Here is a 23,039-nt window from a genome sequence, read left to right on the forward strand (position 1 = left end):
TTAAGCCTCCCCCAAAATTGACAGGCTGACTCGAGGGCAGATGTAATACCAGATTACACCATTTATTAATTTTAAATCAACGAGATTTGAAGCTGACAGTGCCCTGTCTAATGACTCCCATGATTCTTGTCTAGATACTAAAATGGCCTGAAGTTGGTCAGAAAACTTTGAAACTTAGGAAATCAGTAAATTCTACAAAACTGCAAGGTCCTTACCTCATTCCAAAGCTTTATAGTGCACAACAGAAACTCAGACTCGTCTCTAAACTTTTGGGGTATGCAAGTAAAGTGGAGGTTGAAGTTTGACAAATGTGTCTGGAGTTCTCTGGTGCTTCTAAGATGTGTATTGCTGAAGTGTAACAGCACCTCCTCAGAGGGGGCAATGTGGTCAAAGTCAGTTCTCACTTAGGCTCATGTTCTGATCATTATTTTAAACCTCACAAACTGCAGAACACTTAAATACAAATTAACTGAGCCATTTAACCATTAAACTATTGATGTATCTTTCCTAACCCTCTCTAGACTGTCCCCTGAAATGATACCAGCCAAGTGGCTTTATCCCATGAAGTTGTGGAGTGGGAGGAAATATTTGTATTATTTTTTATAAATATCATGTGCCCCTCAGTGTGATATTACCCTGCCTGAATGCACAGAGTTAGGTCGAAAGGACTATTAAAGAAATCAGTCAGTGAAGGGAAAACAAGGCCCAGATAAGAAGCATCCCCTCAAGCAGAATAACCAAGTTTATAGCCATGAAGAGGGGCTCATCAGCCCCAACCCGGGCAGTTTTGTCGAAGCTGAGAAGTGGGAGATCAAATGACACAGATCTGGTAAAAGACTGCCCCTTGCTGAGTGGTGTCAGCTGCTGCAAGATGACACAGAGACTGAGGCTAAATCTACGCTCTACATGCTACAGGCGCATGGCTGCCGCGACACCACTGTAGTGCGGTAGCATGGACACTTGCCACAGCAACAGGAGGGGGTTTTTCCCGTTGCTGTAGTCAAGCCACCCCCTCAAGAGGCAGTAGCTAGGTCAATGGAAGAATTCTTCCTTCAGTTTACCAGTGTCCACATAGGGGCCTCGGAGGGCTTAACTAGATCTCACGGGGTGTGGAGAGTGTGAAAAATTCACCATTCTGAGTGACTTAGCCAGGTCCTAGCCCAGTTTTAGTTGTAAACCAGGCCTGACTGAGAGTCAAGGGTCTGCAGCAAACCAGCTATAACTTGGTCCCCAAGGGAATGGAGAACTCCCAGGCTGTCATGTCTATCTAGAGGGCTTGAGGGGAATGCTAATCCTAGATAAGATTATATGCACACCATTCTCTTATTTTAAATCCATTTCCCGCAGTGCTGTATACCTTTAGAAAAGATAAATCATGCTTTGTTTTGCAGAAGCTGCTTCTGTCTCACTTCAAACTGATACTGTCAATAGGGACCCAAAGGAAAACTCTGCAGGTGCCAAGCCCATTGGGCATGCTACATAACATGGTTGGAAGCCAGGAAGGTGCAATTTGGAGAGCAATTCAGTAGAGTCCTGCAATTCTGCGGATATCCACGGACCATATTTGAGGATAGGATGTAGATACAAATTTTGTATCTGTGCAGGGCTCTACCAGTCAGAGACCAGTTGGAGGAAGAGATTCCACCCCAAAGAGAAGCAGAGGCACAGATCTGTCACTTGAAAGGGGTACACTTGGGACTGGAAAAGGGCCTCAGCAGGGGTAGCCTGCCCAGAGACCATGACAGATGCTAACTCAGCAGGCTGGGTGCAAGGTTTTGCATTCGTAGCCCATGTACTCTGAACTCCAGGTCATGTGTTTTTCTCTGACTGAAAGATCCTATTTTCTGAAGCCCTAGAGAAAAGATTTCTCTTAGTTGTTAGCTGCAAATAATGCAAATTTCCCATCAGTTCAAGATTTTCTTAGACTTAAGATGAGCAAGAGGCAGGTTTGCAGGGGAGCGGTTCTCCCTCTAGAACTCCAACAGCAGTTCCTTAGAAGTCAACAAAAGCATAAAAGAAAACAGATTCTTACAACAAAAATATGCACTCAATTCCACATTTCTTCTGCCCCCTCACCCTCCTTCCTGACTGCACTGACTTGGTGACCTTCACTGTAATCACCACTATTCTTATCTTCATCACCACCACCACGAGGCTTAGCTTCATCTTTATTACCACTGTGTTCGCCTTCAGCTCTGCTACCTGGAGGAAAATGTCCATCTCCATTGTCACCACCACAAGACTCATCTTCATCACTATTGTCTCTGCCAACACTAGTACAGCTTGTTGTGCCAATGAAATCTCACTTCTATTCTTGTCTTCACCACTTCTACCATGCCCTTCTCTATCTAGGTGCTTATATGGGCCTCAGACCCATAGTGACAAATCATCATCATCATCTTCACTAGCATTTTTTTCAGCTCAATTATCAATTTTTTTCAGTCCCTGAAATTATTTAACCAATGTTTTATGGCAACATAGTCCAACCAACGGACTGCTTGCAAAGTATTCAGTGGCACTGCTGCTTTGAGTATCCACCGTTTCTGCTGTAGTGAATGGTAAACTACATCACATGGGATTGTTGCTGCTCTCTGGTTTGATGGCGAGCTTTTGTAAACTGGAAGAGAGCTTAAGTCATTGTGACTACTGAATATATACAGTGTTGCATTGAAGTCAGCTTCAAGTTGGACATACAAAATGCTTGCAGCATGAAGTGTTTCATGAATGCATATTTACACAAGTACTCATGATATTGACCTTCCACACATGATCTTGTGCGCAAACACACAAAAATAACTGATACCAATATTTACAGAAATGAATAAACACGTAACGGATACAGACACTGAAATAAATATGCAAGTTTTATTCAAACAAATGGTCAAAAGACACTTGTTCCCCCCGCAGCATTCTAGTTTTCTAGCCTTTGCTGAATATGTTAAAGGCTTCTTTGTCATACCTGGGTGTCAGAATGTGGAAAGTTATGGGCAATGTGTTTGAACCATTTTTATCTTCTTTGTATGTGTCTTTCTATTCTGAGACTTGAGTCTCTGAATGATAATAGAGAGCCATGGTCCTACACATGGTTTCAAGGTTGACTTTGTTTTTTAAACCTAAGCAGTTCTCCAGCTCAAGCACTTTGGGCCAGATTTTGAAAAGCGCTTAGCACACAGCTGCTCCCATTGTAATATTTGTTGCCAGATTTTCTTGTGTGTTCAACACTCAATATGCTGAGACTTTTTCTAAAAAAGAAATCTGGCCTCGATTGTGGGTGCCAAGCACTTTTGAAAATCTGGCCCAGGGAACCCAATGGACATAAAGGCAAGAATATGTGGCATTTTATCTCCCCATTCCATATCCAACTGTTTGTGAAGGAGCAAACTTGAAGAGATCTAGATTACTTTAACAATTCTGTTTTTAAATTAGTTGTGCTCCTGCCTCAAGAAATAATTACTCGAGCAAGCCATTTTCACCGAATGGAAGCATATAATCACAGAGACATATACATTATTTCCTGACGTCTGCCTATTATTCAGCCGGCATGCAAGATGGATATAGTTTACTTGTCCGTAAACTACAGAAAGTGCAATTTCTTAGGGTGATTCAATTACAGAGGCACAAGTATTATTCACAGAAGATGAGAAACTGATCTCATAACTTCCATGAGGTTTTCTAGCCTGCAAATCTGTGAATAGCAGTATCTGATAAATGATCCAGCGACATCACCACTTTCTTTTCAACTAAGGATCTGATTTTCTGCATGGTGAGTATGACAAAGCGATAGAATGTATGTAAAGCTTACTGTGCATTGCAGACTGCGGGTATAAGCTTGTAGATTTATATTCAGAGGATGTTCCCCAGTGGTGGATGGGTGGGTGGATATGGGGTGAAAGGAGAGAGAAATATTGAGGGAGATATAATCTATTAATGAGAAGGGTAAGGACTCATTCACGAAACAGTGGGGATGATGGCAAATGCTGTTATCTATAAATATTTGCCAAATAACTTCAACAAATAGTTTTCACCCTCTGAGTCCATATGAATATTTATTATTCATATCGTTTCATGGATCACTTCAGTTACATGGTTTTGTTTAAACATCCTAATCAGATTTAAAAAAATTTAAAACTGAAGAACAACAGACAATCAGCAATCAATTATGTGCCTCTGCTACACATGCATGCTATACATCTGGAGGAATACACATTGATGTGAACATTTGTGGTATTTTTCACCAGCACTTGCTTCTTGTTAAAAAGAAAGATGGGTAATGAATAATACAATCCCATGAACCAGTGAATGGAAATCAGTGCATCTATTCAGATTTGCAAAGATTTTCAAAGCTTTTTATTTTTAAACTAGTGGACAAGGTCAAGGATTTTTCCTTCCTCTTTAGGACTGTGAACTTCACAAGACAGGGACAATCCCTTCTTACAATGCATGGAAAGTGCTTAACACATCATGAGAATTGCTACACACAAATGATGAGAAAAATCTCTTAATATTAATTATTTGTATAATTGACCAGGAAATATTTTTCCCCAGGAAAAAATTAAATGAGAATACATTTTTTAATTTTCAACATTTTTCTTCTACATTTTGGTTTTAAACCAAAACATTTTGGCTTTCATTGGTGAAAACCCAAATGCATTCTTTTTAAAAATATGGACTTTTTTTACCCAAGTTTCCATTTTGCCAAAAAGCTGCTGTTCAGCCACAAAAACAAAAAAGCGTGAAAAAACATTTTTTTCCAACTCTAATTATTTGTAAGGCACCAAACAAAGTGGTAATCTCACAAACAATACAGGACTGAACTCCAAGCCATGGAGGTCTCCAGAGAGGAGCTGCATCCTTCAGACTCTTTCCCTTCAACAAGAGAAACAGATGTAACTTATGGTCTAAAATCAATCTGCATATTTGTCTTTCGCTTCACTCAGCCGCTTTGCTGATCCTTCCCAGAACTTTGCCCCCTCAAATCCTTCATAAGGCTGCAGCAATAAAAAACCCAGTCCCAACTCCCTGAGAGTAAATCATCGGCCCAGGCAAATGAAATTCCTGCCATCAAAAGTATTGTGTTGCCATGGTAGCGGTGGCTTCTAAAATAAAGGCACCATTAAGAATTGTCAGAGGCCTGTCACAGTGTGGGAAATAAGAACTTATTGGCCTAAATTCTAAGGGATAATGAGACCCCAGAACGCACTGTGACAACATCCCCCCATCCCCACCCATCAATAAGAGTTCCCCCATGATAACCCTGAAGCAATTGGACAGTGTAATGGATGGGGAAGCACCTGCAGCCCTGGATTTCCTTTAGCTCCTGTCAGTTCCCGCCACTCACCCTCAACATATGAACGTAAAGCTGTCAGGTAGAAAGATGCGTGCTTCTAGCCAAAGGCAGCAAGTTAACACCAGGCTTTATTAAAAAGAAGATACAGGGGATTAGTGTTCCGTGAAGCCTGTTGCTGCACTGAGACGGTGCGATTCTGGAGGCAGCCAGCAGACGGTAACACGGTGTCTGTAAAGATTACAACACCCTTTGGCATTTACAGATCTTCTTTCCATCCAAGGATCTTAAACCCCATCGCAAAGTTGGGTAAAATTTTCTTTTATCCCTATTTTTACAGATATTGAACCCAAGGTACAGGTAAAGTGAAGGGACTTGTCCAAAATCACACGAGTCAGTGATAGAATCAGGACTGGAACGGTGGTCTCCCGATTCCTGGTCCCTGTCTCTAACCACTAGATTCTGCCTCCTGCCTTATGCACAGATTCTCTACAAGGTGTCGGAGTAGCAGAACGGAGCGAGTTTGAAAGACATGCTCAAGCTCAGACCCTGCACTACCTACAGCCTGTGTAACAAATTCTTTATTTTCAAGACCAAAAGAGGCACTTCCTGTCCATGATCTCATTTGCTTGAGTGCACTTATAAAGTCTGCGGACGATACCAAGCTGGGAGGGGTTGCAAGTTCTTTGGAAGATAGGATTAAAATTCAAAATGGTCTGGACAAACTGGAGAAATGGTCTGAAATCAGTAGGATGAAATTCAATAAGGACAAATGCAAAGTACTCCACTTAGGAAGGAACAATCAGTTGCACACACACACAAAATGGGAAATGACTGCCTAGGAAGGAGTACTGCGGAAAGGGATCTGGGGGTCAGAGTGGATCACAAGGTAAATATGAGTCAACAGTGTAACGCTGTTGCAAAAAAAGCAAACATCATTCTGGGATGTATTAGCAGGGGTATTGTAAGCAAGACATGAGAAGTAATTCTTCCACTCTACTCCACACTGATTAGGCCTCAACTGGAGTATTGTGTCCAGTTCTGGGCGCCACATTTCAAGGAAGATGTGGACAAATTGGAGAAAGTCCAGAGAAAAGCAGCAAACATGATTCTCGAACACATGAGTCTCGAAAACATGACCTCTGAGGGAAGACTGAAAAAATTGGGTTTGTTTAGTCTGGAGAAGAGAAGACTGAGAGGGGACATGCTAACAGTTTTCAAGTACATAAAAGGTTGTTACAAGGAGGAGGGAGAAAAATTATTCTCCTTAACCTCTGAGGATAGGACAGGAAGCAATGGGCTTAAATTGCAGCAAGGGCGGTTTAGGTTGGACATTAAGAAAAAATTCCTAAGCCCTAGTCTACACCGGGGGGTGGGCGTGAGGGGCTCAATCTAAGTTACGCAACTTCAGCTACGAATCGCCATCACTGGGGATGTTTAAGAGCAGGTTAGACAAACACCTGTCAGGGATGGTCTAGATAATACTAGTCCTGCCTTGAGTGCAGGGGACTGGACTAGATGACCTCTTGAGGTCCCTTCCAGCTCTGTGATTCTATGATTAACCCTAGCCTGCTATAAAGAAAAATAGGAATGTTTAAATTCAAAACATATTAGTGATCAAAACGCTCTGTGATATCTATCTGCTCCAGTTCACTCCCTACTGACTAGTTGCTCACATCATATACACTACCACCCCAATTAGTGCTAATTAGTAACCTTTGCTGTTATTTGAATCAGCAGTGGAGACAGTCTCCTTCTCATCCCTAGAGGGGTGGGGTCCACCAGATGAAGGTAAAGGTATATCAGTGGCGCTGGATGGACACAGCTGTTCCCCTCACTTCATCAGTTTTGCGAAATGAACAGAGAACATCAGTCTGCAGAGCTGCTGTCAGTCCAGCTCCTTTCATTAGCAAGCCATTCAACCACCATCAAAGTCTTCAAAATGTAACCAGCGTGAGGGCGATCATGGCAACGAACATGATGATGAGGATGAGTTGTTATATGCCAACAATAAACTCAGGTCTGTGCAAGATCTGGAACGTAGAGTGTCCCCTTGGTAAACATTTGCTGAATATACAGGATGAACAATATTCAGCATGTGGGCTATTTGTGAACTTTCGCTATTCAATGTGTTGTGACTAAGTCACCCTAAGTCACAAAGCTATTGTTTCTGCTCTTTGATTTGGTGACAAACATTTAAACAAAGAAATGACAAATAATGAATAATGGTACAAACACAGTAAGACTCATCACAGAACTTCACAAAGCTGTTGGGATTCACAGATACTTGGCTTTTTTGGAATAGTCACAAATTATACGACTACAGGAATCATAATGAATCTTATTTCATGGCTTTAAAAAAAATATTGTATCAGGGGTTTTTTAGTATTCAACCAGCTCCACGGGAAGCTCAAACAAAACCTAAACTGAACTTTTTTATGGTTAAAAAACGGCCATATTAAGCACCCAGCTCCCCCTACATTATCTTTCCTTTTCACAGCAACTTATGCATTTCCATGTTAAACAGCTAGGTCAGAAACAAATTCCACTCCATCAATGGAAGGCTTGTTCTCATGGTTATTTCCAGACCAACCAAAGGCAGAAAGTACAGGATGTCTTGCAAGCAAGTCTGTTACCAATGAGATTCCCAGTCCCATTTTGTAGCTACAGGACAGCCTGGGTAACAGCTACATTTCTGAATGCTTATTCAAACCAAGCCCAAATCCTGTGACATTCTTCACTCGTCACTCATATTTTATGCAGCAAAGGGCTTTTTAAAATATGCTAAGTGGCTTATCAGGAGGAGTCTGCTCAGCAAGATTTAACAAAATGATAAGACATTCACATGAATAAGAGCAGCCTCTACAGAGACACTACCTAGGTTAAAAACCACAAGGCCTTTCTCATGCTTGAAGAAATTTGCCTTCCTTTGAAGCATCTATAACAGGCCACTACTACAAGCAGGATACTGAAGAAGTTGGGCCCATTTCTCTGTTCCATCATGGAAGACATACATGCATAGATTAAAAGGCCAGAAGCTCCACTGTGATCATCTAGCACAGATGTGAGCAAACTACAGCCCACAGGCCACATCCGGCCCACAGGACCATCCTGCCCGGCCCTTGAGCTCCCGGCCGGGGAGGCTAGTCCCCAGCCCCTCCCCTGCTGTCCTCCCTCCCACACAGCCTCAGCTTGCCGTGCCGCCAGCGTTCTGGGCGGCGGGGCTGCAAGCTTCTGCCGGGCAGCGCCGCGGCGGGGCTGCCAGTCCTGCTGCTCTGAGCGGCGGGGAGTGGGGGGGGTTGGATAATGGGCAGAGGGTCCCGGAGGGCAGTCAGGGGACAGGGAATGGTTACATGGGGCGGAGGTTCGGGGGTGGGGGGTGCGGTCAGGGGGGTTGGTTAGGCATGGGAGTCCTGGGGGAGCCTGTCGGGGGCGGGGGTGTGGATAAGGGTCGGGGCAGTCAGGGGACAGGGAGCAGGGGGGGTTGGATAGGGGGTGGGGTCCCAAGGGGTGGTTAGGGGTGGGGGGTCCCGAGAGGGGGAGGTCAGGGGACAAGGAGCAGGGGAATGTTGGATGGGTCGGGGATTCTGAGGGCGGCAGTCAGGGGGCAGGAAGTGGGAGGGGGCGGAGAGGGGGCAGGGGCCTGGCTGTTTGGGGAGGCACAGCCTTCCCTACGTGGCCCTCCATACAGTTTCGGAACCCCAATGTGGCCCTCAGGCCAAAAAGTTTGCCCACCCCGATCTAGCATGACCTCCTGCATAAACACCTGCCATCGACTCATGTCTGTTTGAATTAAAGCATATGTTTTAGAAAAACCTCCTATCTTGATTTAAAAATTGCCAATGATGGAGAATCTACCACAACCCTTCGTAAACCGTTCCAACTGGATAATTACCGTCCCTGTCAAAAACGTGCACCTCATTTCCAGTTTGATTTGTCCAGCTTCAATTTCCAGACACTGGATCTGGTTATATCTTTGTCTGCTAGATGGAAGAAGCCCTCTACGATCAGATTTCTGTTTCCTATATAGGTGCTTATAAACTGTGATTGTGGTGTAGTGAGAGCTGCGTTAAAACTGTAAGATGTCACTCTAAATTTTAGGGGGGTTTCCCAGTTCTGCTTGCAAGCTAAGGAGCTCTGTGGGAAAGCATATGAGTTGGATCTAGCAGCAGTCAGTTTGCAGACAGAGAGCCTATAGTAAGGCAGGGTGACTTGTGCCTCTCAGTTTTAGGGAGCAACCTGTTTTCTCTCTCTGTTTTTAGGTTAGTGTGTATTATTCTGAATTTTAAGAAATAAAGTAGTGTTACTTTGTAACCTTCCAGCAAGTGTATTTTATGTAACTTCTCTGTGTGTATGCCATGTAAATAATAGCCATCAAGTCACCCCTTACTTTCTCTTTGTCAAGCTAAATAGTTTGAGCTCCCTGAGTCAATCACTAGCAGGCATGTTTTCCAATCCTTTAATCATTACTATGGCTCTTATCTGAACCCTCTCCAATTAATCAAGCTATAAGGTCCTTAATTCCTTAGACCCACAAGTCCTCATTTCTATCCAGGTACTTGGGAGAAGAGCTGCATTCTTACTGCTGACTCTCACACTCCTGCTAGTTCCCAGATTTAGTCACATGCAACATTTCTAATGGGGAAGATTTTTTTCCCCCTTTTGACTTGAAAATAAAATGGGGAAACTTCTGAAAGCCAGAGACACCTGGAAGCTGCTAAACTCACAGAATGACTCAGCTTGCCACTTCTCAGAAACTGAGGGCATGAAATGAAACCCATCATGGGGCAGGGTTTTGTTCCACAATTTTTTTTAAACCACCTGCATTTCTCACAGCATTAGCTGCTCTTTCCTGACCCCTATATTCTACCATAAAGACAGGCTAAAGCCAGAGGTTTCACTGAGGTCTATATTGTTTGTTCTTTGCAGCAGCTTTCTGGTATGGGAGTTTCTGAAGTTTTTACTCTATTGGGTTTTGCACTCAGTCCTTATAGTTAAGCAAAATACCCACAATGAGTATTTTTCCAGAGTATGAACCCCAGGACTTTTCCATGGTGCAGAAGGGAGGTGAGAAGTTAACAGAATAAGAGCTCTTGCTTACAGTCTGCAGATTTAAAGGTCTGAGGTCAAAGAGTTTTTAGGGGAGGACCCTCCTCTCTGGAAACTCAGCTGGTCCACTGACTTAAGAGCTGATGTAAAGGTTTGCATAATGGAAGCCATTTGCAGTGCACTGCAACAAGCTGTATCAGTACTATGGAATCCAGGACACATGTTATGTACTTTCAAACCCCATCTATTAACTATTTACCTATATAGAGACATGGAGTGCACACATCAGAGTTGGGGTCTCTTGACCTTCAAGCCATACAGCAATGCCTATCTATTTATTCCTGGCTTTTGCCAAAGTCTGGTTGTGTGGGCAGGGCATCTCAATTCCATGGTCAACTCCATTTATTTTGGGGGGACATTGGCCCTTGCACGGTCTCTAAGGAACCATACATGGTCCCAGAGATTAGGATGCATGGGTTTTGTTAAACAAATGAACTAATTAATTAAAGCGGATACACTATCACATTCACTTCATAAATAATGCATGTTCATTGCAGGCATAGCAAAACGCTAACAGATTGCTTTGGCCTGCCTGTGAGGTGTATCATAATGGCTGTTACCATTCTGCCTTAATAATAAATAATAAAAATAATAATATTTTGCATTTACATAGTGCCTTAAATCTAAGGGCCACCGAATGCCTTACAAAAGTTGGTAAGCACCATCACCATCAGTTTGCAGATGGGGCAGCAACTGAAGTTCAGGGACGTGAAGGATGGGATTAAACTGGATATAGTTTGCACAGCCTCATGAAATGTGTTATTATTTTTTACTTATTTGTGACAGTGCCGAGGAACCTTAGCCATGGACCGGGACCCCGTTGTGGTACGTGCTGTATAAACACAGAACAAAAAAGTAGTCCTTTCCCCAAACAACTTACAATCATTATGGGCTCTCTTTTGATGTCTAACCTATAATGAACTTGAGAAAACCCTGGCATCTTATGTATGTGAACAAGAATCTCGCTTGTCCTCTCTTTAGCTGATGACAAGTCACCTCTTCTTCCTTGCAATTGTGCCATTACTAAACTAAGGAAGAGTTTTAAGGGAACCAGAAGGTAATGTGTCATCAGAAAGACTTGGGCCCAAGTTTCCAACAGTAACTAGTGATTTTGGGTGTGTGGCTGGGTCAACACTTCTGGGAGAGGAAAAAATGAAGCCAGGGCTATTCAAATGTAGAAAATTAAATCAACCATCAAGGGTCTTAGTAGAGCAGACACTCTGTTCTATCAGGTTCTTCTACCATGCCCATCACTGGGTTAGGATTGCCTTCCAGTAAGGCAGAAGCTAGAAATAAGGTACACATATTTTACAAAGGGTAATTACACACTGGAAAAACAAACCAAGAATGTGGTGGATTTGCTATCACTTGAAGTCTTTAAATCAAGATTGGGTGTCTTTCTAAAAAAATTTCTCTAGCTCAGATTACTGGGTAAAATTCTATGACCTGTGTTATTCAAGTGGTCAGACTAGATCATAATGGTCCCTGCTGGCCTTAAAGTCTATGAACCTATGAATAGTGTATTAAGTGATTTGACTAGCACCGGTCTCATATTTATGATGCTGATGTCCATGTAATAGCGACACGATATTGCCCCAGAAGAGCCAACACTCATGGAAACCAAGCCTAGAGTACGGGAAGATGGATGGAGAATGATTAATCTGTTTCTCATATGGCCACCTTTCTCCTGCTGCTCTCCAGAGCACATTAGGCCAGAGGTGCCTCATGACATGAGGAGGTTTATACTGCAGTGCAACCAGCCTTGGGAGCAGCGTTAACCGAACACTGTCGTTCACCCCTGCAAAATTCTCCTGGTTCACCATAGCCTGCTTGGACAAACTCCCTGCTCTGACCCAGCAACCCCTGTTTTTTTCCCTCTCCTGCCGTGCTCTAGATGTGCATTGATCCTCTTTATGTTCTCCAAGCTCGCAAGCTCAGCAGAAAAGGGCAGGAGAAGAATTAGATGTTGTTTTCCTCTGGGCTGGGAAGGGAGGAATTCCATTTGAAAACCTGATCTATTTTCCATTGCCGAGGAATGGATTTGGAGCCTGTAATACATGAAAAGAGAAGGTGCCATGCTGGCCTTGGTATGCTAATGCCACCTAATCCAAAAACTGCCTTAGCTTTTTTCCAGTCACCATTTCAAAAATGTAATCAGGGAGAGTGCAGAAATTTGCTAAGGAGGGTTAATAACCAGAACACTATCTGCATGTCCTTGGACATCTCTCTCTCTCTCTCTCTCCCCAGAGATAGACCCAAATAAAAATGCTGCATCTAAAATGCCATCAACCCTGGTGAAGTTCAAATCTGAACTCTGTAATTCAGACACTTCTCTCTAACACACACACACACCAACTACACAATCTCTCCTATGTTTTCAAGACCATCCCTATCTGTATCCTAAACCATCATTTGAATGACACTGAATGTTCACAATGTCAGGGAACTTTTTTTCCAAAATGATCACTTTCTACAAGAGAGGCCATTGTACAGTCATTCCTCACCTGCTGGTACAGAAATGCATTCATCAGCAGAACATCCTTGAGACTTGGTGTTGCTAAAGCAGCACCTTAGGTTTGCAAATGGAATTGGACCTAGTGGAAGTGCTTTTGCGAGACTGGGAGTGGACTTGGAGCCCCAGAGAGATGTGTTGATGGGTTTAACTCCTCCACCAGACCACTGGGACAACATAGCAGTTAATGGAACAATATGCTAGACAGGGTAGAAACAGAAAAGGACATCATACGGTTCCTTAAATTTACTTTTTTTAAAATGTAATATGCATATGCAGGCTTGAAGCCCACAAACTGAGCTAATAAGAAAATTATTGTTTTTCCTGCAAAAGAATTGATGAAAACAACAACAAAAAATAATAGATTTTCTTTGAAATTTTTCAAGTTTTGGTGAAAAGCAAAAAACTGAACTCTGTCTCTGAGTTGCAACCCAGCTAATGCACGCACATCTCGCAGTGCCACCAAAACTTATAACAATAGCAACTCCAACTCTAACACTAGAGGCAGAGGGACAAATGTCAAAACATCCTCAGCAAGCCAATTTTCGGACTGTAGTTCCCAGAGGACTGGATAGCGTTGGGAAAGGGAAAAGAGTGACTGTCATCTCTTGGTCAATGGTTTGAATTACACCCAGCTCAGTAGAGATCTGCACCAATTCTTATAATAGTACATTGGATACCAATAAAACCTTCTATCTCAGACTCAGGGCTTGTCTACAATGCAAAGCTGTCGACAAAACTTTTGTCTTTCACGGGTACTTAAAAAAGCCTTCCCCCGCCAGTGCAAAAGACAAAAGTATGAACGCAGTTTTGTCGGCAGAAGCGCTCTCCTGCCAACAAAGCTAACGCCGCTCGTGGGGCTAGAAGTATTTTGTCGGCAAAACTGTCGACAAAGTACCAAAAAAGAACGTTTACACATGCTGACTTTTAGTGACAAGGCTGTGTCGACACAGCCTTGTTGCTAAAAGCTGCGTGGAGTAGACAAGCCCTCAGAGTTCTTCATGAATTAAGCCGTGCAATGCCCTTGTGACGCAGATGAGCATTAATTAGTCTCTTTTCTGCAAATGAATAAACTGAAGCACAGTACATCTAAGTCTGTGGCAGAGCCGGGGACAGACCTCAGACCTCTCCCTGGATATGCAGGTCTATGCTTTAGTCACAAGCCCAGCTTGCCCCTCACTGTCCTCTCGTTGCCATTTGACAAATGTGCAGCAGTCTGTATGACATTAGTTAGGGAACTTCAGTCCAATTCCTAAGGGAGAGGGGAGTGCATCATAAAAACCACTAGCAAGTTTGGCATTAACTGGTCCCTGCCTTGGCGGTCTCAGCAGAGATGCCAAGGACTGAATGGGCCATGAAGATTGAACTCCCCTCTCCTTCTCTACAGGGGGACTCTGCAGGCCAGGGGTCGGATACATGGACGGCGTAGCATACAGGAAGACTGCCCTGCCACTGCCCATCTCTTAGGGCATTCAGTCTCCATGGCCATCAGTCTGACACTTTTCACCAGTACTAAACTCACTTTAAAGGTATGGCAATCAGGGATTGAATCCGGCTCTAAAAGCATGAATCTCTACGGCCGAAAGCCTGGAGTCAGCAACAATCTAATATACCACTTAAAATAGCTCAGCCACTAGAGGGGGACAAAGACACTGTGGGTAGCGGGCTGAGCCCTCTACAGGTAACAGTAGGAGCTATTGCCTTGTCCTAGTGGGAGCCTTCTCAGCTGCAGGGAATGGGAGGTTTGGCCAATGACATACCTGCTTTCACTGTATTCCTTCTTCTCTCTCACGCGCAGCCACTTCCGCAGCAGGAATCGCTTGCGCCGCGGGGAGGCGCTGGGCGTAGAGCAGTTCGACCATGGGGTGTCCTCGTCACTGGATGGGGTGATTTCTATGGATGGGAGTTGCAGGAACTCTTTGTTGGGTGAGGGAGAGTCCTGGTACCCGCCGGCCTCCAGGCTCTGCTCTTGCACGTTCTTCATCCGTTTCATCTTGAAGCGCCTCCTGCGCAGGGTGGGGGTGGACGAACTGGACCAGGCCTGGCTGCGCTCTGGCACCTGTTGCTCTGGGACCTGCAATGCCGGGAGCTGGAGGGTCTCTGTCATATTGGCAGCAGGCATCAGATCCCCTTTCACCTTCCCCTCCCACCTCTGCTCTCTCTCTCTGATCTCAGTACAAACCACACACCTCTAAAAGCTGCCCTTCTCCACTCCTCCGCAGCTCAGCATGTTCCCACCCCCCGCCCCCCGAGAAAGAAATCTCGTGTTCCTCGGTGCTTTCATTTAACGGGGGTGAAGGGGAGGACGCTCAGACCACAAGTGGAGCCAGTTTCAAAGTTTCTCTTTTGTTTTCTCTTCCTTTCTCACTGAGGAGCAACTTCCTCTCCTGCCTGGTCTCTTTCAGGGCAGCGAGTTTAGCCTCTGGTACGAGGACTGCTGACAACCCGCTGAACTCTCTTGGCTTTTTTCATTCTGCTGTTTTCTCTGCTCATTGCCCAGTCCTGGCTCAGTGAACACGCCTCCAGAGCTGTGCTGGAAAACAGTCTTGGGAGACCGAGAGCAATGTGGAGCTGTGAAGAGGTCAGAGAGAGAGAGAGAGAGAGGGAGAGGGAGGGAGGGAGGAAGGGAAGCAATGATACTAGATAAAATCGGAGAAGGGGGCGGGTGATGGAAGTTCTTTTTCTGTAGCAGATAAGACATGCACAGGCAGCTGCTGCAAGTGTAACTGCACTCCTAATCCTGAGGGGTGGGTTCTATATTACTGAACATGCCTCTACTGCCATCAGTCTAATTTATCTAAAGAGGATAAAGGGGGAAAATAACTTCCCATTCAAGCTGAGTGGTAGACTTCCCTTTTGTCCCACCTTCCTATTTGCTTGTCCCTCCCTGCAGAGGAAGGGGAAGGAGTGGACCCCAAGTTCCACCATCTTGTGACTACATATATAATTTTTCACCTCATTTGAATATACAGACAGAGGGGACAAGAGGGGAGAGAGTTTGAGGAGCAGCTAAAAGGCAGCAGCGGCACTGGGGTTGGGATCCTGGCTGACTTTGTTTTGCCGAGGGTTCATGGAGGCTGCTTCCAAAATGACACACTCAGTGATAGATGGTCCTGAGTTTAGGAACCGACACTGAGAAGACAAACACCACACACAAAGACAAGACGACATGCAGGACAGGCCTGAGAAAAAAACAAATACACACTCCCCCGGGTGGAAGATTCCCAGGTACTGACTAGACCAAGAGGAAATGAGGGTTTCTATCAAGGGTTACCCCTGGATAGCTCGATGGAAGAGCTTTGCAAAACTTTGGGAATGTAACCCCAAGCCTGGCAGAATGTGCTGTGTCCAAGGGATCAATACGACTCCCCCATCAGGTTCACCAAAGTTTTGCTGAAGGGTTTCAAGCAAGGCTAGGCTGAGTTATGGTTTCATCCAAAAATCATGCAAATCTAAGCAGATTCTGTCATGGATGTGCCTGGGAATTTAGACTCCACAGCCAAATACAGAGATGAATTTCATTGCTTGTCTTCATTTCTGAAATGGGCTGATCCCAAACCCCAGAACTGAAGATCCCCAGAGCTGGGGCTCGGAGGGGGAAGGACTTCAAAATCCAGAGCTGAATTTTGAAGCTTGGTCCTCACCTCTGCTTCCAGTGGTTGGAATGCACCAAGCAAAACCAGACAGATTACAAGCAGATGTGAGGATTGAGAGAAGGAAGATTTGGGTGGGTGGGAAGCAAGATCAGGGAGATGACTTCCATAAACACACAATCAAAATGACACCCTCCCCCCCTCCGTGAACAGCCACATATCTCAAAAAGCACAAAACACCATTAATTCTAAGAAAACACAGACACTTAAGGAGACAAAAGAGCAAAAGGTTTGTTGTTTCATGTCCAGCACAAACACAGTCGTATTATTTGCTCATTACAAGGATTGATACCTTTATTTTAATATTTTTCTGTAACACGGTGAAACCTGAACTCACAACTACCTGAGAACTGCAGTCGCCTGTTGTAACAGCCAATGCCGTAACAGCCTCCATAGTAAGTCACTTTGTATTCAGCCGCCACAAGTCTGATGTTGTTACTACTCACTGAAAATGTATTGTGAGCATCCTACTAGCATGTCTGGAAACCAAAATCCTATAATACAGTCCCTATGGTGCAGCATACAAGGAAGTATTATAGCTATGGTTTAGTCTAGACTGGGTTATTGTATTGTTTTGCACTGCTTTATTCCGATGAGAGGAAAAGGAATTGGGGGAGATGAAAATGTTGTTTCAGTTTTTCATCAAAGTTTCACCATCAGCAAAGTTTTTGAACCCTCTGCCCATTTCTAGTGTATTGCAGCATGTAAATGGGCAGTCTATTTGTTGGCCACCATTACCACAGGCATTAGTGGGTCTGATTTCCTCTGGAAACCTTTGTGAAATGTGTGAGGTTTATTTGGATGTTGTATTAGGGACAGGTAAACCAGCTCAAGAACATTTAATTAATTCCCCCTCCTCAACCCCACACACACTCCCACTTTAAGAATAAAACACATAGAGCATGTTACACCTTCATGAAGATCCAACTCCATTTCCTCCATCTTCAAGACACCACCAGGATTTGCCCCAGCAGAAGGTTCTTTCCCCAAAGTCTATCTCTGATCTCTAAAAAATCTGATTTCGTCAGCATCCCATGATTCTTCCCCATATGACAAAGAATCCCTGAGTGCAGAATTCTCCCTATTTCATGTCATGAGAACCTTCCCCAGTGAGACACAACGAGTTGGACGAGCATAGGGTCTGCCCCTTTAACTCTAAGAATTTCTCTGATTACTAAACAATACTTATTTATGCTTGAACATTCTGGGTCATTTTTATTTTGGACAGCGGACACCTCTCTGATGTGCTCTGAAAACCAGAAGCTACATAATGAGAGAGAGAGTTCAAACTTCCTTACCTACAGTTTGAAAAATACCATCCACGAACAGGAATTCTCACTGTGCAGCACACAAATCTGAGAGATGTTGCTGTGCCTCTGAGAGGCTCTCTTTGCACTCCTGGGTTTCTGCCCCTTTTGATCTCGGTTACCAGCCATGTTGGTAGAGTTGTACCACCTTGGAGAGGGTTCACATTTTTTAAGAATACTGCCAGCACCATCTAGCATGGCTGTGGGACCCTTAGCTCCTTGCCAGGACACGGCAAAGGAATTATTCTTCAGATCAGCATCAGAATTGGTGGATAGGTGGATTCATTTTTCCTAATTTTGAACCTATTTGGAAGTTTGACTCCAGCTCAAACATTCTGGAGTTTGCAACCTGCTTAGGAGAGACTGTGAAAAAAGGAACAGAGAAAAACTAAATAGACTCTATATACGGGATATAGATCATCTACTTGTACTAATCCAGATTCTATGGGGTCCTTCTATCCCTACTACACAGGTTAGATTTCCCATTACTTTCCTTATCAAGAATGATTTAGTTTAGAAGAAAGTTAAGAGGGGAAAAGACCCAGATAAAATACAGGAAAAAATAGTTGTGAATTCAAAGTAGTTTGCAAATGCAGAAAAACCCTGAAAACGACTTCAGGAGATTAACAAATCCTTCAAATGTGTGAGATATGCCCTCCCTATGCTTTGAGAAATCTTTCAGTTGGAGCAGGGAGATTACTGCAAATATAATGCTTGGAAATTTTCACCAAATCACCTTTGCAGCTCAAAAAGTTTAATTTGCTGAACATTTCCTCCACACACACCTCAAAAATGGCAGTTTTTACTAAATCTACCATGCTTCAGGCAAAATACTGATCCTGCAGCGATGCCTGCAGCAGCAACAGTCATCCAGTGTCACCTTGGGCAAGTCACTTAATTTCTGTGCCCCAGCCATTCCCCATTTATAAAATGAGACACTAGGACTTCCCTGCCTCATGAGGATGATGTGAAGATACATTTCTTAGCATATGGGAAGCACTCAGATACTATCATGATGAACACCACAGTAACGCCAATGAATAAATACTAATAAGTTGCTTGTTATGATCTACCTATTCTGATTTGCCTTTACTCCCATTAAAAAAATACAGGATCTTCCCCTTTAGGTCACTATTACCAAGCAACAGTTGTTCACATTTGAGGATACTGCATCAATTTTATTTTGGACACAGGACACCAGTCACCTGCCCTCATGTGTTGTTCTTTGATACGCAGAGGCTCCGTTGTCAGACAAAAACCACAAACTTCAGCCCATGGTGTGAAAAATACTAGCCACAAACTGTCTTAGTTTTGTGACACACTGAGAATTCGCAGAGGCTCTTCTGCAGCACACGCCCTGCTGCATTTATTCAATTCCTTATGGGAAGAACCAGGCTCTTTCCTCACAAATAATATATAATGAGAGGTACCCAGCGTCTGCAATTCAGCGTCTCAGATGCCCAGCACCTATCAGGACTGGCCAACACGAAGTCTAATCCTTTGTCCCCCCAACCAATATTGTGAAGTGAGGAAGGAATGCATTTTACACCAAATGCAATCTACGCTGCCTGTTCATTCAGGAGGAGGGATCTCATTATTCACTAGTCAAAGCTAATAAAAATACATTCAGTTACATCCCCAGCCAGTCAGAAACTAGCCTTCATAATTAAGTGTACAACTTGACCTTTACAAATAAGATGGCATTTGCTTGGCTGAAGATTTCAATGAGTCTGTCCTCTAAGTCAATAAGAATCAAGCAGGTCAATAATGGTATAGTAGACAAATGCTACTCTCTTGCACCAGGGCCTTGTTAGATACAGTGACAATCTTATTTGGGATGCTACAAACATAGTGATTACAAAAAGAAAAGGAGGACTTGTGGCACCTTAGAGACTAACCAATTTATTTGAGCATAAGCTTTCATGAGCTACAGCTCACTTCATCGGCTCACGAAAGCTTATGCTCAAATAAATTGGTTAGTCTCTAAGGGGCCACAAGTCCTCCTTTTCTTTTTGCGAATACAGACTAACACGGCTGCTACTCTGAAACAGTGATTACAGTGGAGCGTCATCATAGGATCAATGTCTCCTGCATTATTTCCCACAAATGGCTTGGAATTTAATTAGCCTTTATCCTGTCACAATGCTTTGTTACAGTGACACCGGATCTTAGAGACACATTGCTCAACATGTCTAGCCTGAAACAAAAGTACAACCGTATGTGCTATACAAGATCAAATAGGCACAGACGTTAAAACCGGAATGGGTGGATATACACAGCCCCTGGAAGTGGTCTGTGCAGAATATAGGTGCAATGTATATACTGCATAAGGCCACCTGATCCTAATCCTAAAACCATGGGTGCTGGCCCTAAACACACAGTCTGACCCTAGAACTCAAATACATATTCAAACACACACACAAACACAGAGTAAAAAAACTCAAATACATGTTCACTATATCCCACCTCTCGCACCAGAACTCAAACCCCATAGGCCCTACAACAAAGCCAGAAATGGGCTTAAACATAGTCTATCTGATGCTTTCAAACTTGAAACAAAGTATATTGAACACATTTAGTATTGTTTTACCCATAAGTTTCTGAACATTTAGTAATTCATGAAGTGGTTTAAAGAGGTTGGATGTGAGTAATGTCACACTCCAGTCAACAATACTGAACAGGCACCTATGCCCGAGTGGATCCTTCTTTTTAAAAATAAATATTTCCTGTGTCATCAACAAATATGAAAGGCTTACGGCTGTGCATTTATCGCCTGGGGGAGGTTGCCGTGAACTGCACCATCCCTGGTACCGACAGCCAGCTGCAACCTGAAGTTGTCGTCACCGACAAGGACCAGAAAAAGATCATCCTGGTCGATGTCACGGTCTCCTTGGAGAACAGGACCCCAGCCTTTCGTGAAGCCCTAGCTCATAAACTGGAAAAGTACGCTCCCCTGGCTGACACCGTGAGAGCGAAGGGCTACAAGGTGCAGATGAATGCCCTGATTGTCGGAGCCCTGGGCACCTGGGACCCCTGCAACAAGCGTGTGCTGCAGACCTGTGGGATTGGTCGACACTATGCACGGCTCGTGGGGCGCCTCATGGTCTCAGACACCATCCGATGGTCCAGGGACATCTACATCGAACACATCACCGGCCACTGACAGTACCAGGAGGCGTGAGCTGGAGCAACATCGTGCATCGACTGCGAGAAAGGGACTGAGAGACTTTGTCTGTTGGACCACATGAACTGGAACCATAAACTCACTGAATGTTAAATCTCGCCAAATGAGGGTCAATCCATCCTCATCATCGTATCCACTCATTATTCTCCACACCTGAACATAGCCATCATTTGAACAACATACCCTCATATCTCAATGTCTGTACTTTGACCCGCTAACCTTTTACCCCCAATTTGCAGATTATGTATTCCTTATGCCATCTGATCTTAAACCAAACTTCGCACCCCTTGATAATCTGCCCATTATTCCCTGATAAGCAGAAACTTCTACACTTTAACTCTGTACCGTTCACTTTTTAAAAAAAACACAACATCATTTTAATAACATTTTAAAATCTATTCCTAATGGATTTTGCATATCTTGTGTAGTTAAAAGCATTTAACCTTTGGCCTCATGCACTGTAAGAAAAACCCAAGGCCTTCAGTTGCCACCCAAAAATCTCTTCATTGTTGTCATTCCCTGCTCAGTTAAAACAAATTCTTCTGTGTGGCTCTTTTGTGTTTTGTTACTGCAGCGACATACTTAGTTCTTTCCTTTTAAGGTGAGCTCTTTGGAACAGGATCTTTGTCCAAATGAAAGAGGATAGTTGAGTGTTTCAAAGGTCATCAGCCACAAAAATGAGACCACCTCGTCTTATTCACATGATCACTAATCTCAAAGCCGTCCGATACCAATCCATCAAATAGATAGCAGCAAAACAAAAACCTTAGGTCTCCAAGAGCTTGGGCCCTCACTTGAGCGGTTTTCTCTGTGTCCTATTTAGATTGCAAGTGCCTTGTAGCTTGGACTGCATCTTGCTTGGTGCTTGTACAGCACTGTGCATACCCATGCTGCTTAATACATCTCAAGTGCATGGTGCCTAGTTCTGTTACAGTTACACTAGAGTGAATCCAGAGCAAATTGATTAATTGCATGATATCCTCTGGATTACATTGGTGCAACTGAAACCAGAAACATGCCCATCGGCAGAATGCAAACGCCAGTCATTCAGAGACCCTGCAGCAAGAACATAAACACACACCTTGCCCTAAGGTCAGCCATTGCTTAATTCTGACACCCAGCTAGGCTACCTTCTATGGTGAATATCCCTAGAAACTTGCGTCAGTTTTCAGAACCCATACACAGTTTGCAGGAGTCAAGGAGTGACTCACTCCAACTCTCTCTGAATTTCTAGTACCTGTATAGCACTTTCATAATGGTCACGGCTAACAGCACACACAATTAAATCACAGAAGAACCAGCGCGTGAGTACAAAGGTCTTTGAATAGGAAAGAATGTGCTGTTCAGCTAGAATATCTGCTTCACTAGCTCAGGTCAGTAGATTGTTGTATTTAAACCAGCCCGATACATAAAGCAATACATACACCAGCTCTAGGAGAGACCCAAGGCATATTGCAGAGTACCTGAAAATGCCATCAGGTATTGCTGTGCCAACTGTCAGCACAACCCACTTCAAAGGTGTACCCAGCTCTCCTGGCTGTCCTTAGCAGTTTGAGCATACCTTGCCTTTATTCCACCCAGGAAAACACCTGGTGTTACATTCAGGTGCAACAAAATCCACTGTTACCAACACATACCACATGCTGAACTATACACATGCAGCATCAGGACTCTGGGTCCACAAATACAAGCCTCTACCACTTGAGCTAAAGACTCTTTGGGGTACCAGTATTAGGGCTCACAACCTTCATAGGCTACCACCCAACATAGTCACATATGCACAAGCAGCTGTAGTTACATTCCATCAATCAAGTGCAGCAGTGCACAGATATACATTAAACCAGTGGCCTAGGCTCACCAAAGGATAAATGTTCTTCCAGGCTAACACACACAGAAATGAACCTAGATGTTGACCTGTAAATATCTGCTTTATCCTCTGAACAAAATATGCATTTTGTTTTATTATAATTTTTTTACTGGAGTGTTTGAG

At 43.7% G+C, this 23,039-nt stretch overlaps 1 protein-coding gene across 2 annotated transcripts in view; it reads right to left on the reverse strand.

The window, feature by feature from the left end:
- GRAMD1B (GRAM domain containing 1B) overlaps positions 1-15,027 on the reverse strand; it is a 143,079-nt gene extending 128,052 nt beyond the window's left edge. For both annotated transcript variants that reach the window (XM_077839768.1, XM_077839767.1), the window contains exon 1: positions 14,666-15,027. In XM_077839768.1, the coding sequence (XP_077695894.1) occupies positions 14,666-15,027 (362 nt within the window). The remainder of the gene's footprint in view (positions 1-14,665) is intronic.
- Between the last annotated feature and the right edge of the window lie 8,012 nt (positions 15,028-23,039).

Source organism: Eretmochelys imbricata, chromosome 22, assembly GCF_965152235.1.
Source record: "Eretmochelys imbricata isolate rEreImb1 chromosome 22, rEreImb1.hap1, whole genome shotgun sequence".
Lineage (NCBI taxonomy): Eukaryota > Metazoa > Chordata > Testudines > Cheloniidae > Eretmochelys > Eretmochelys imbricata.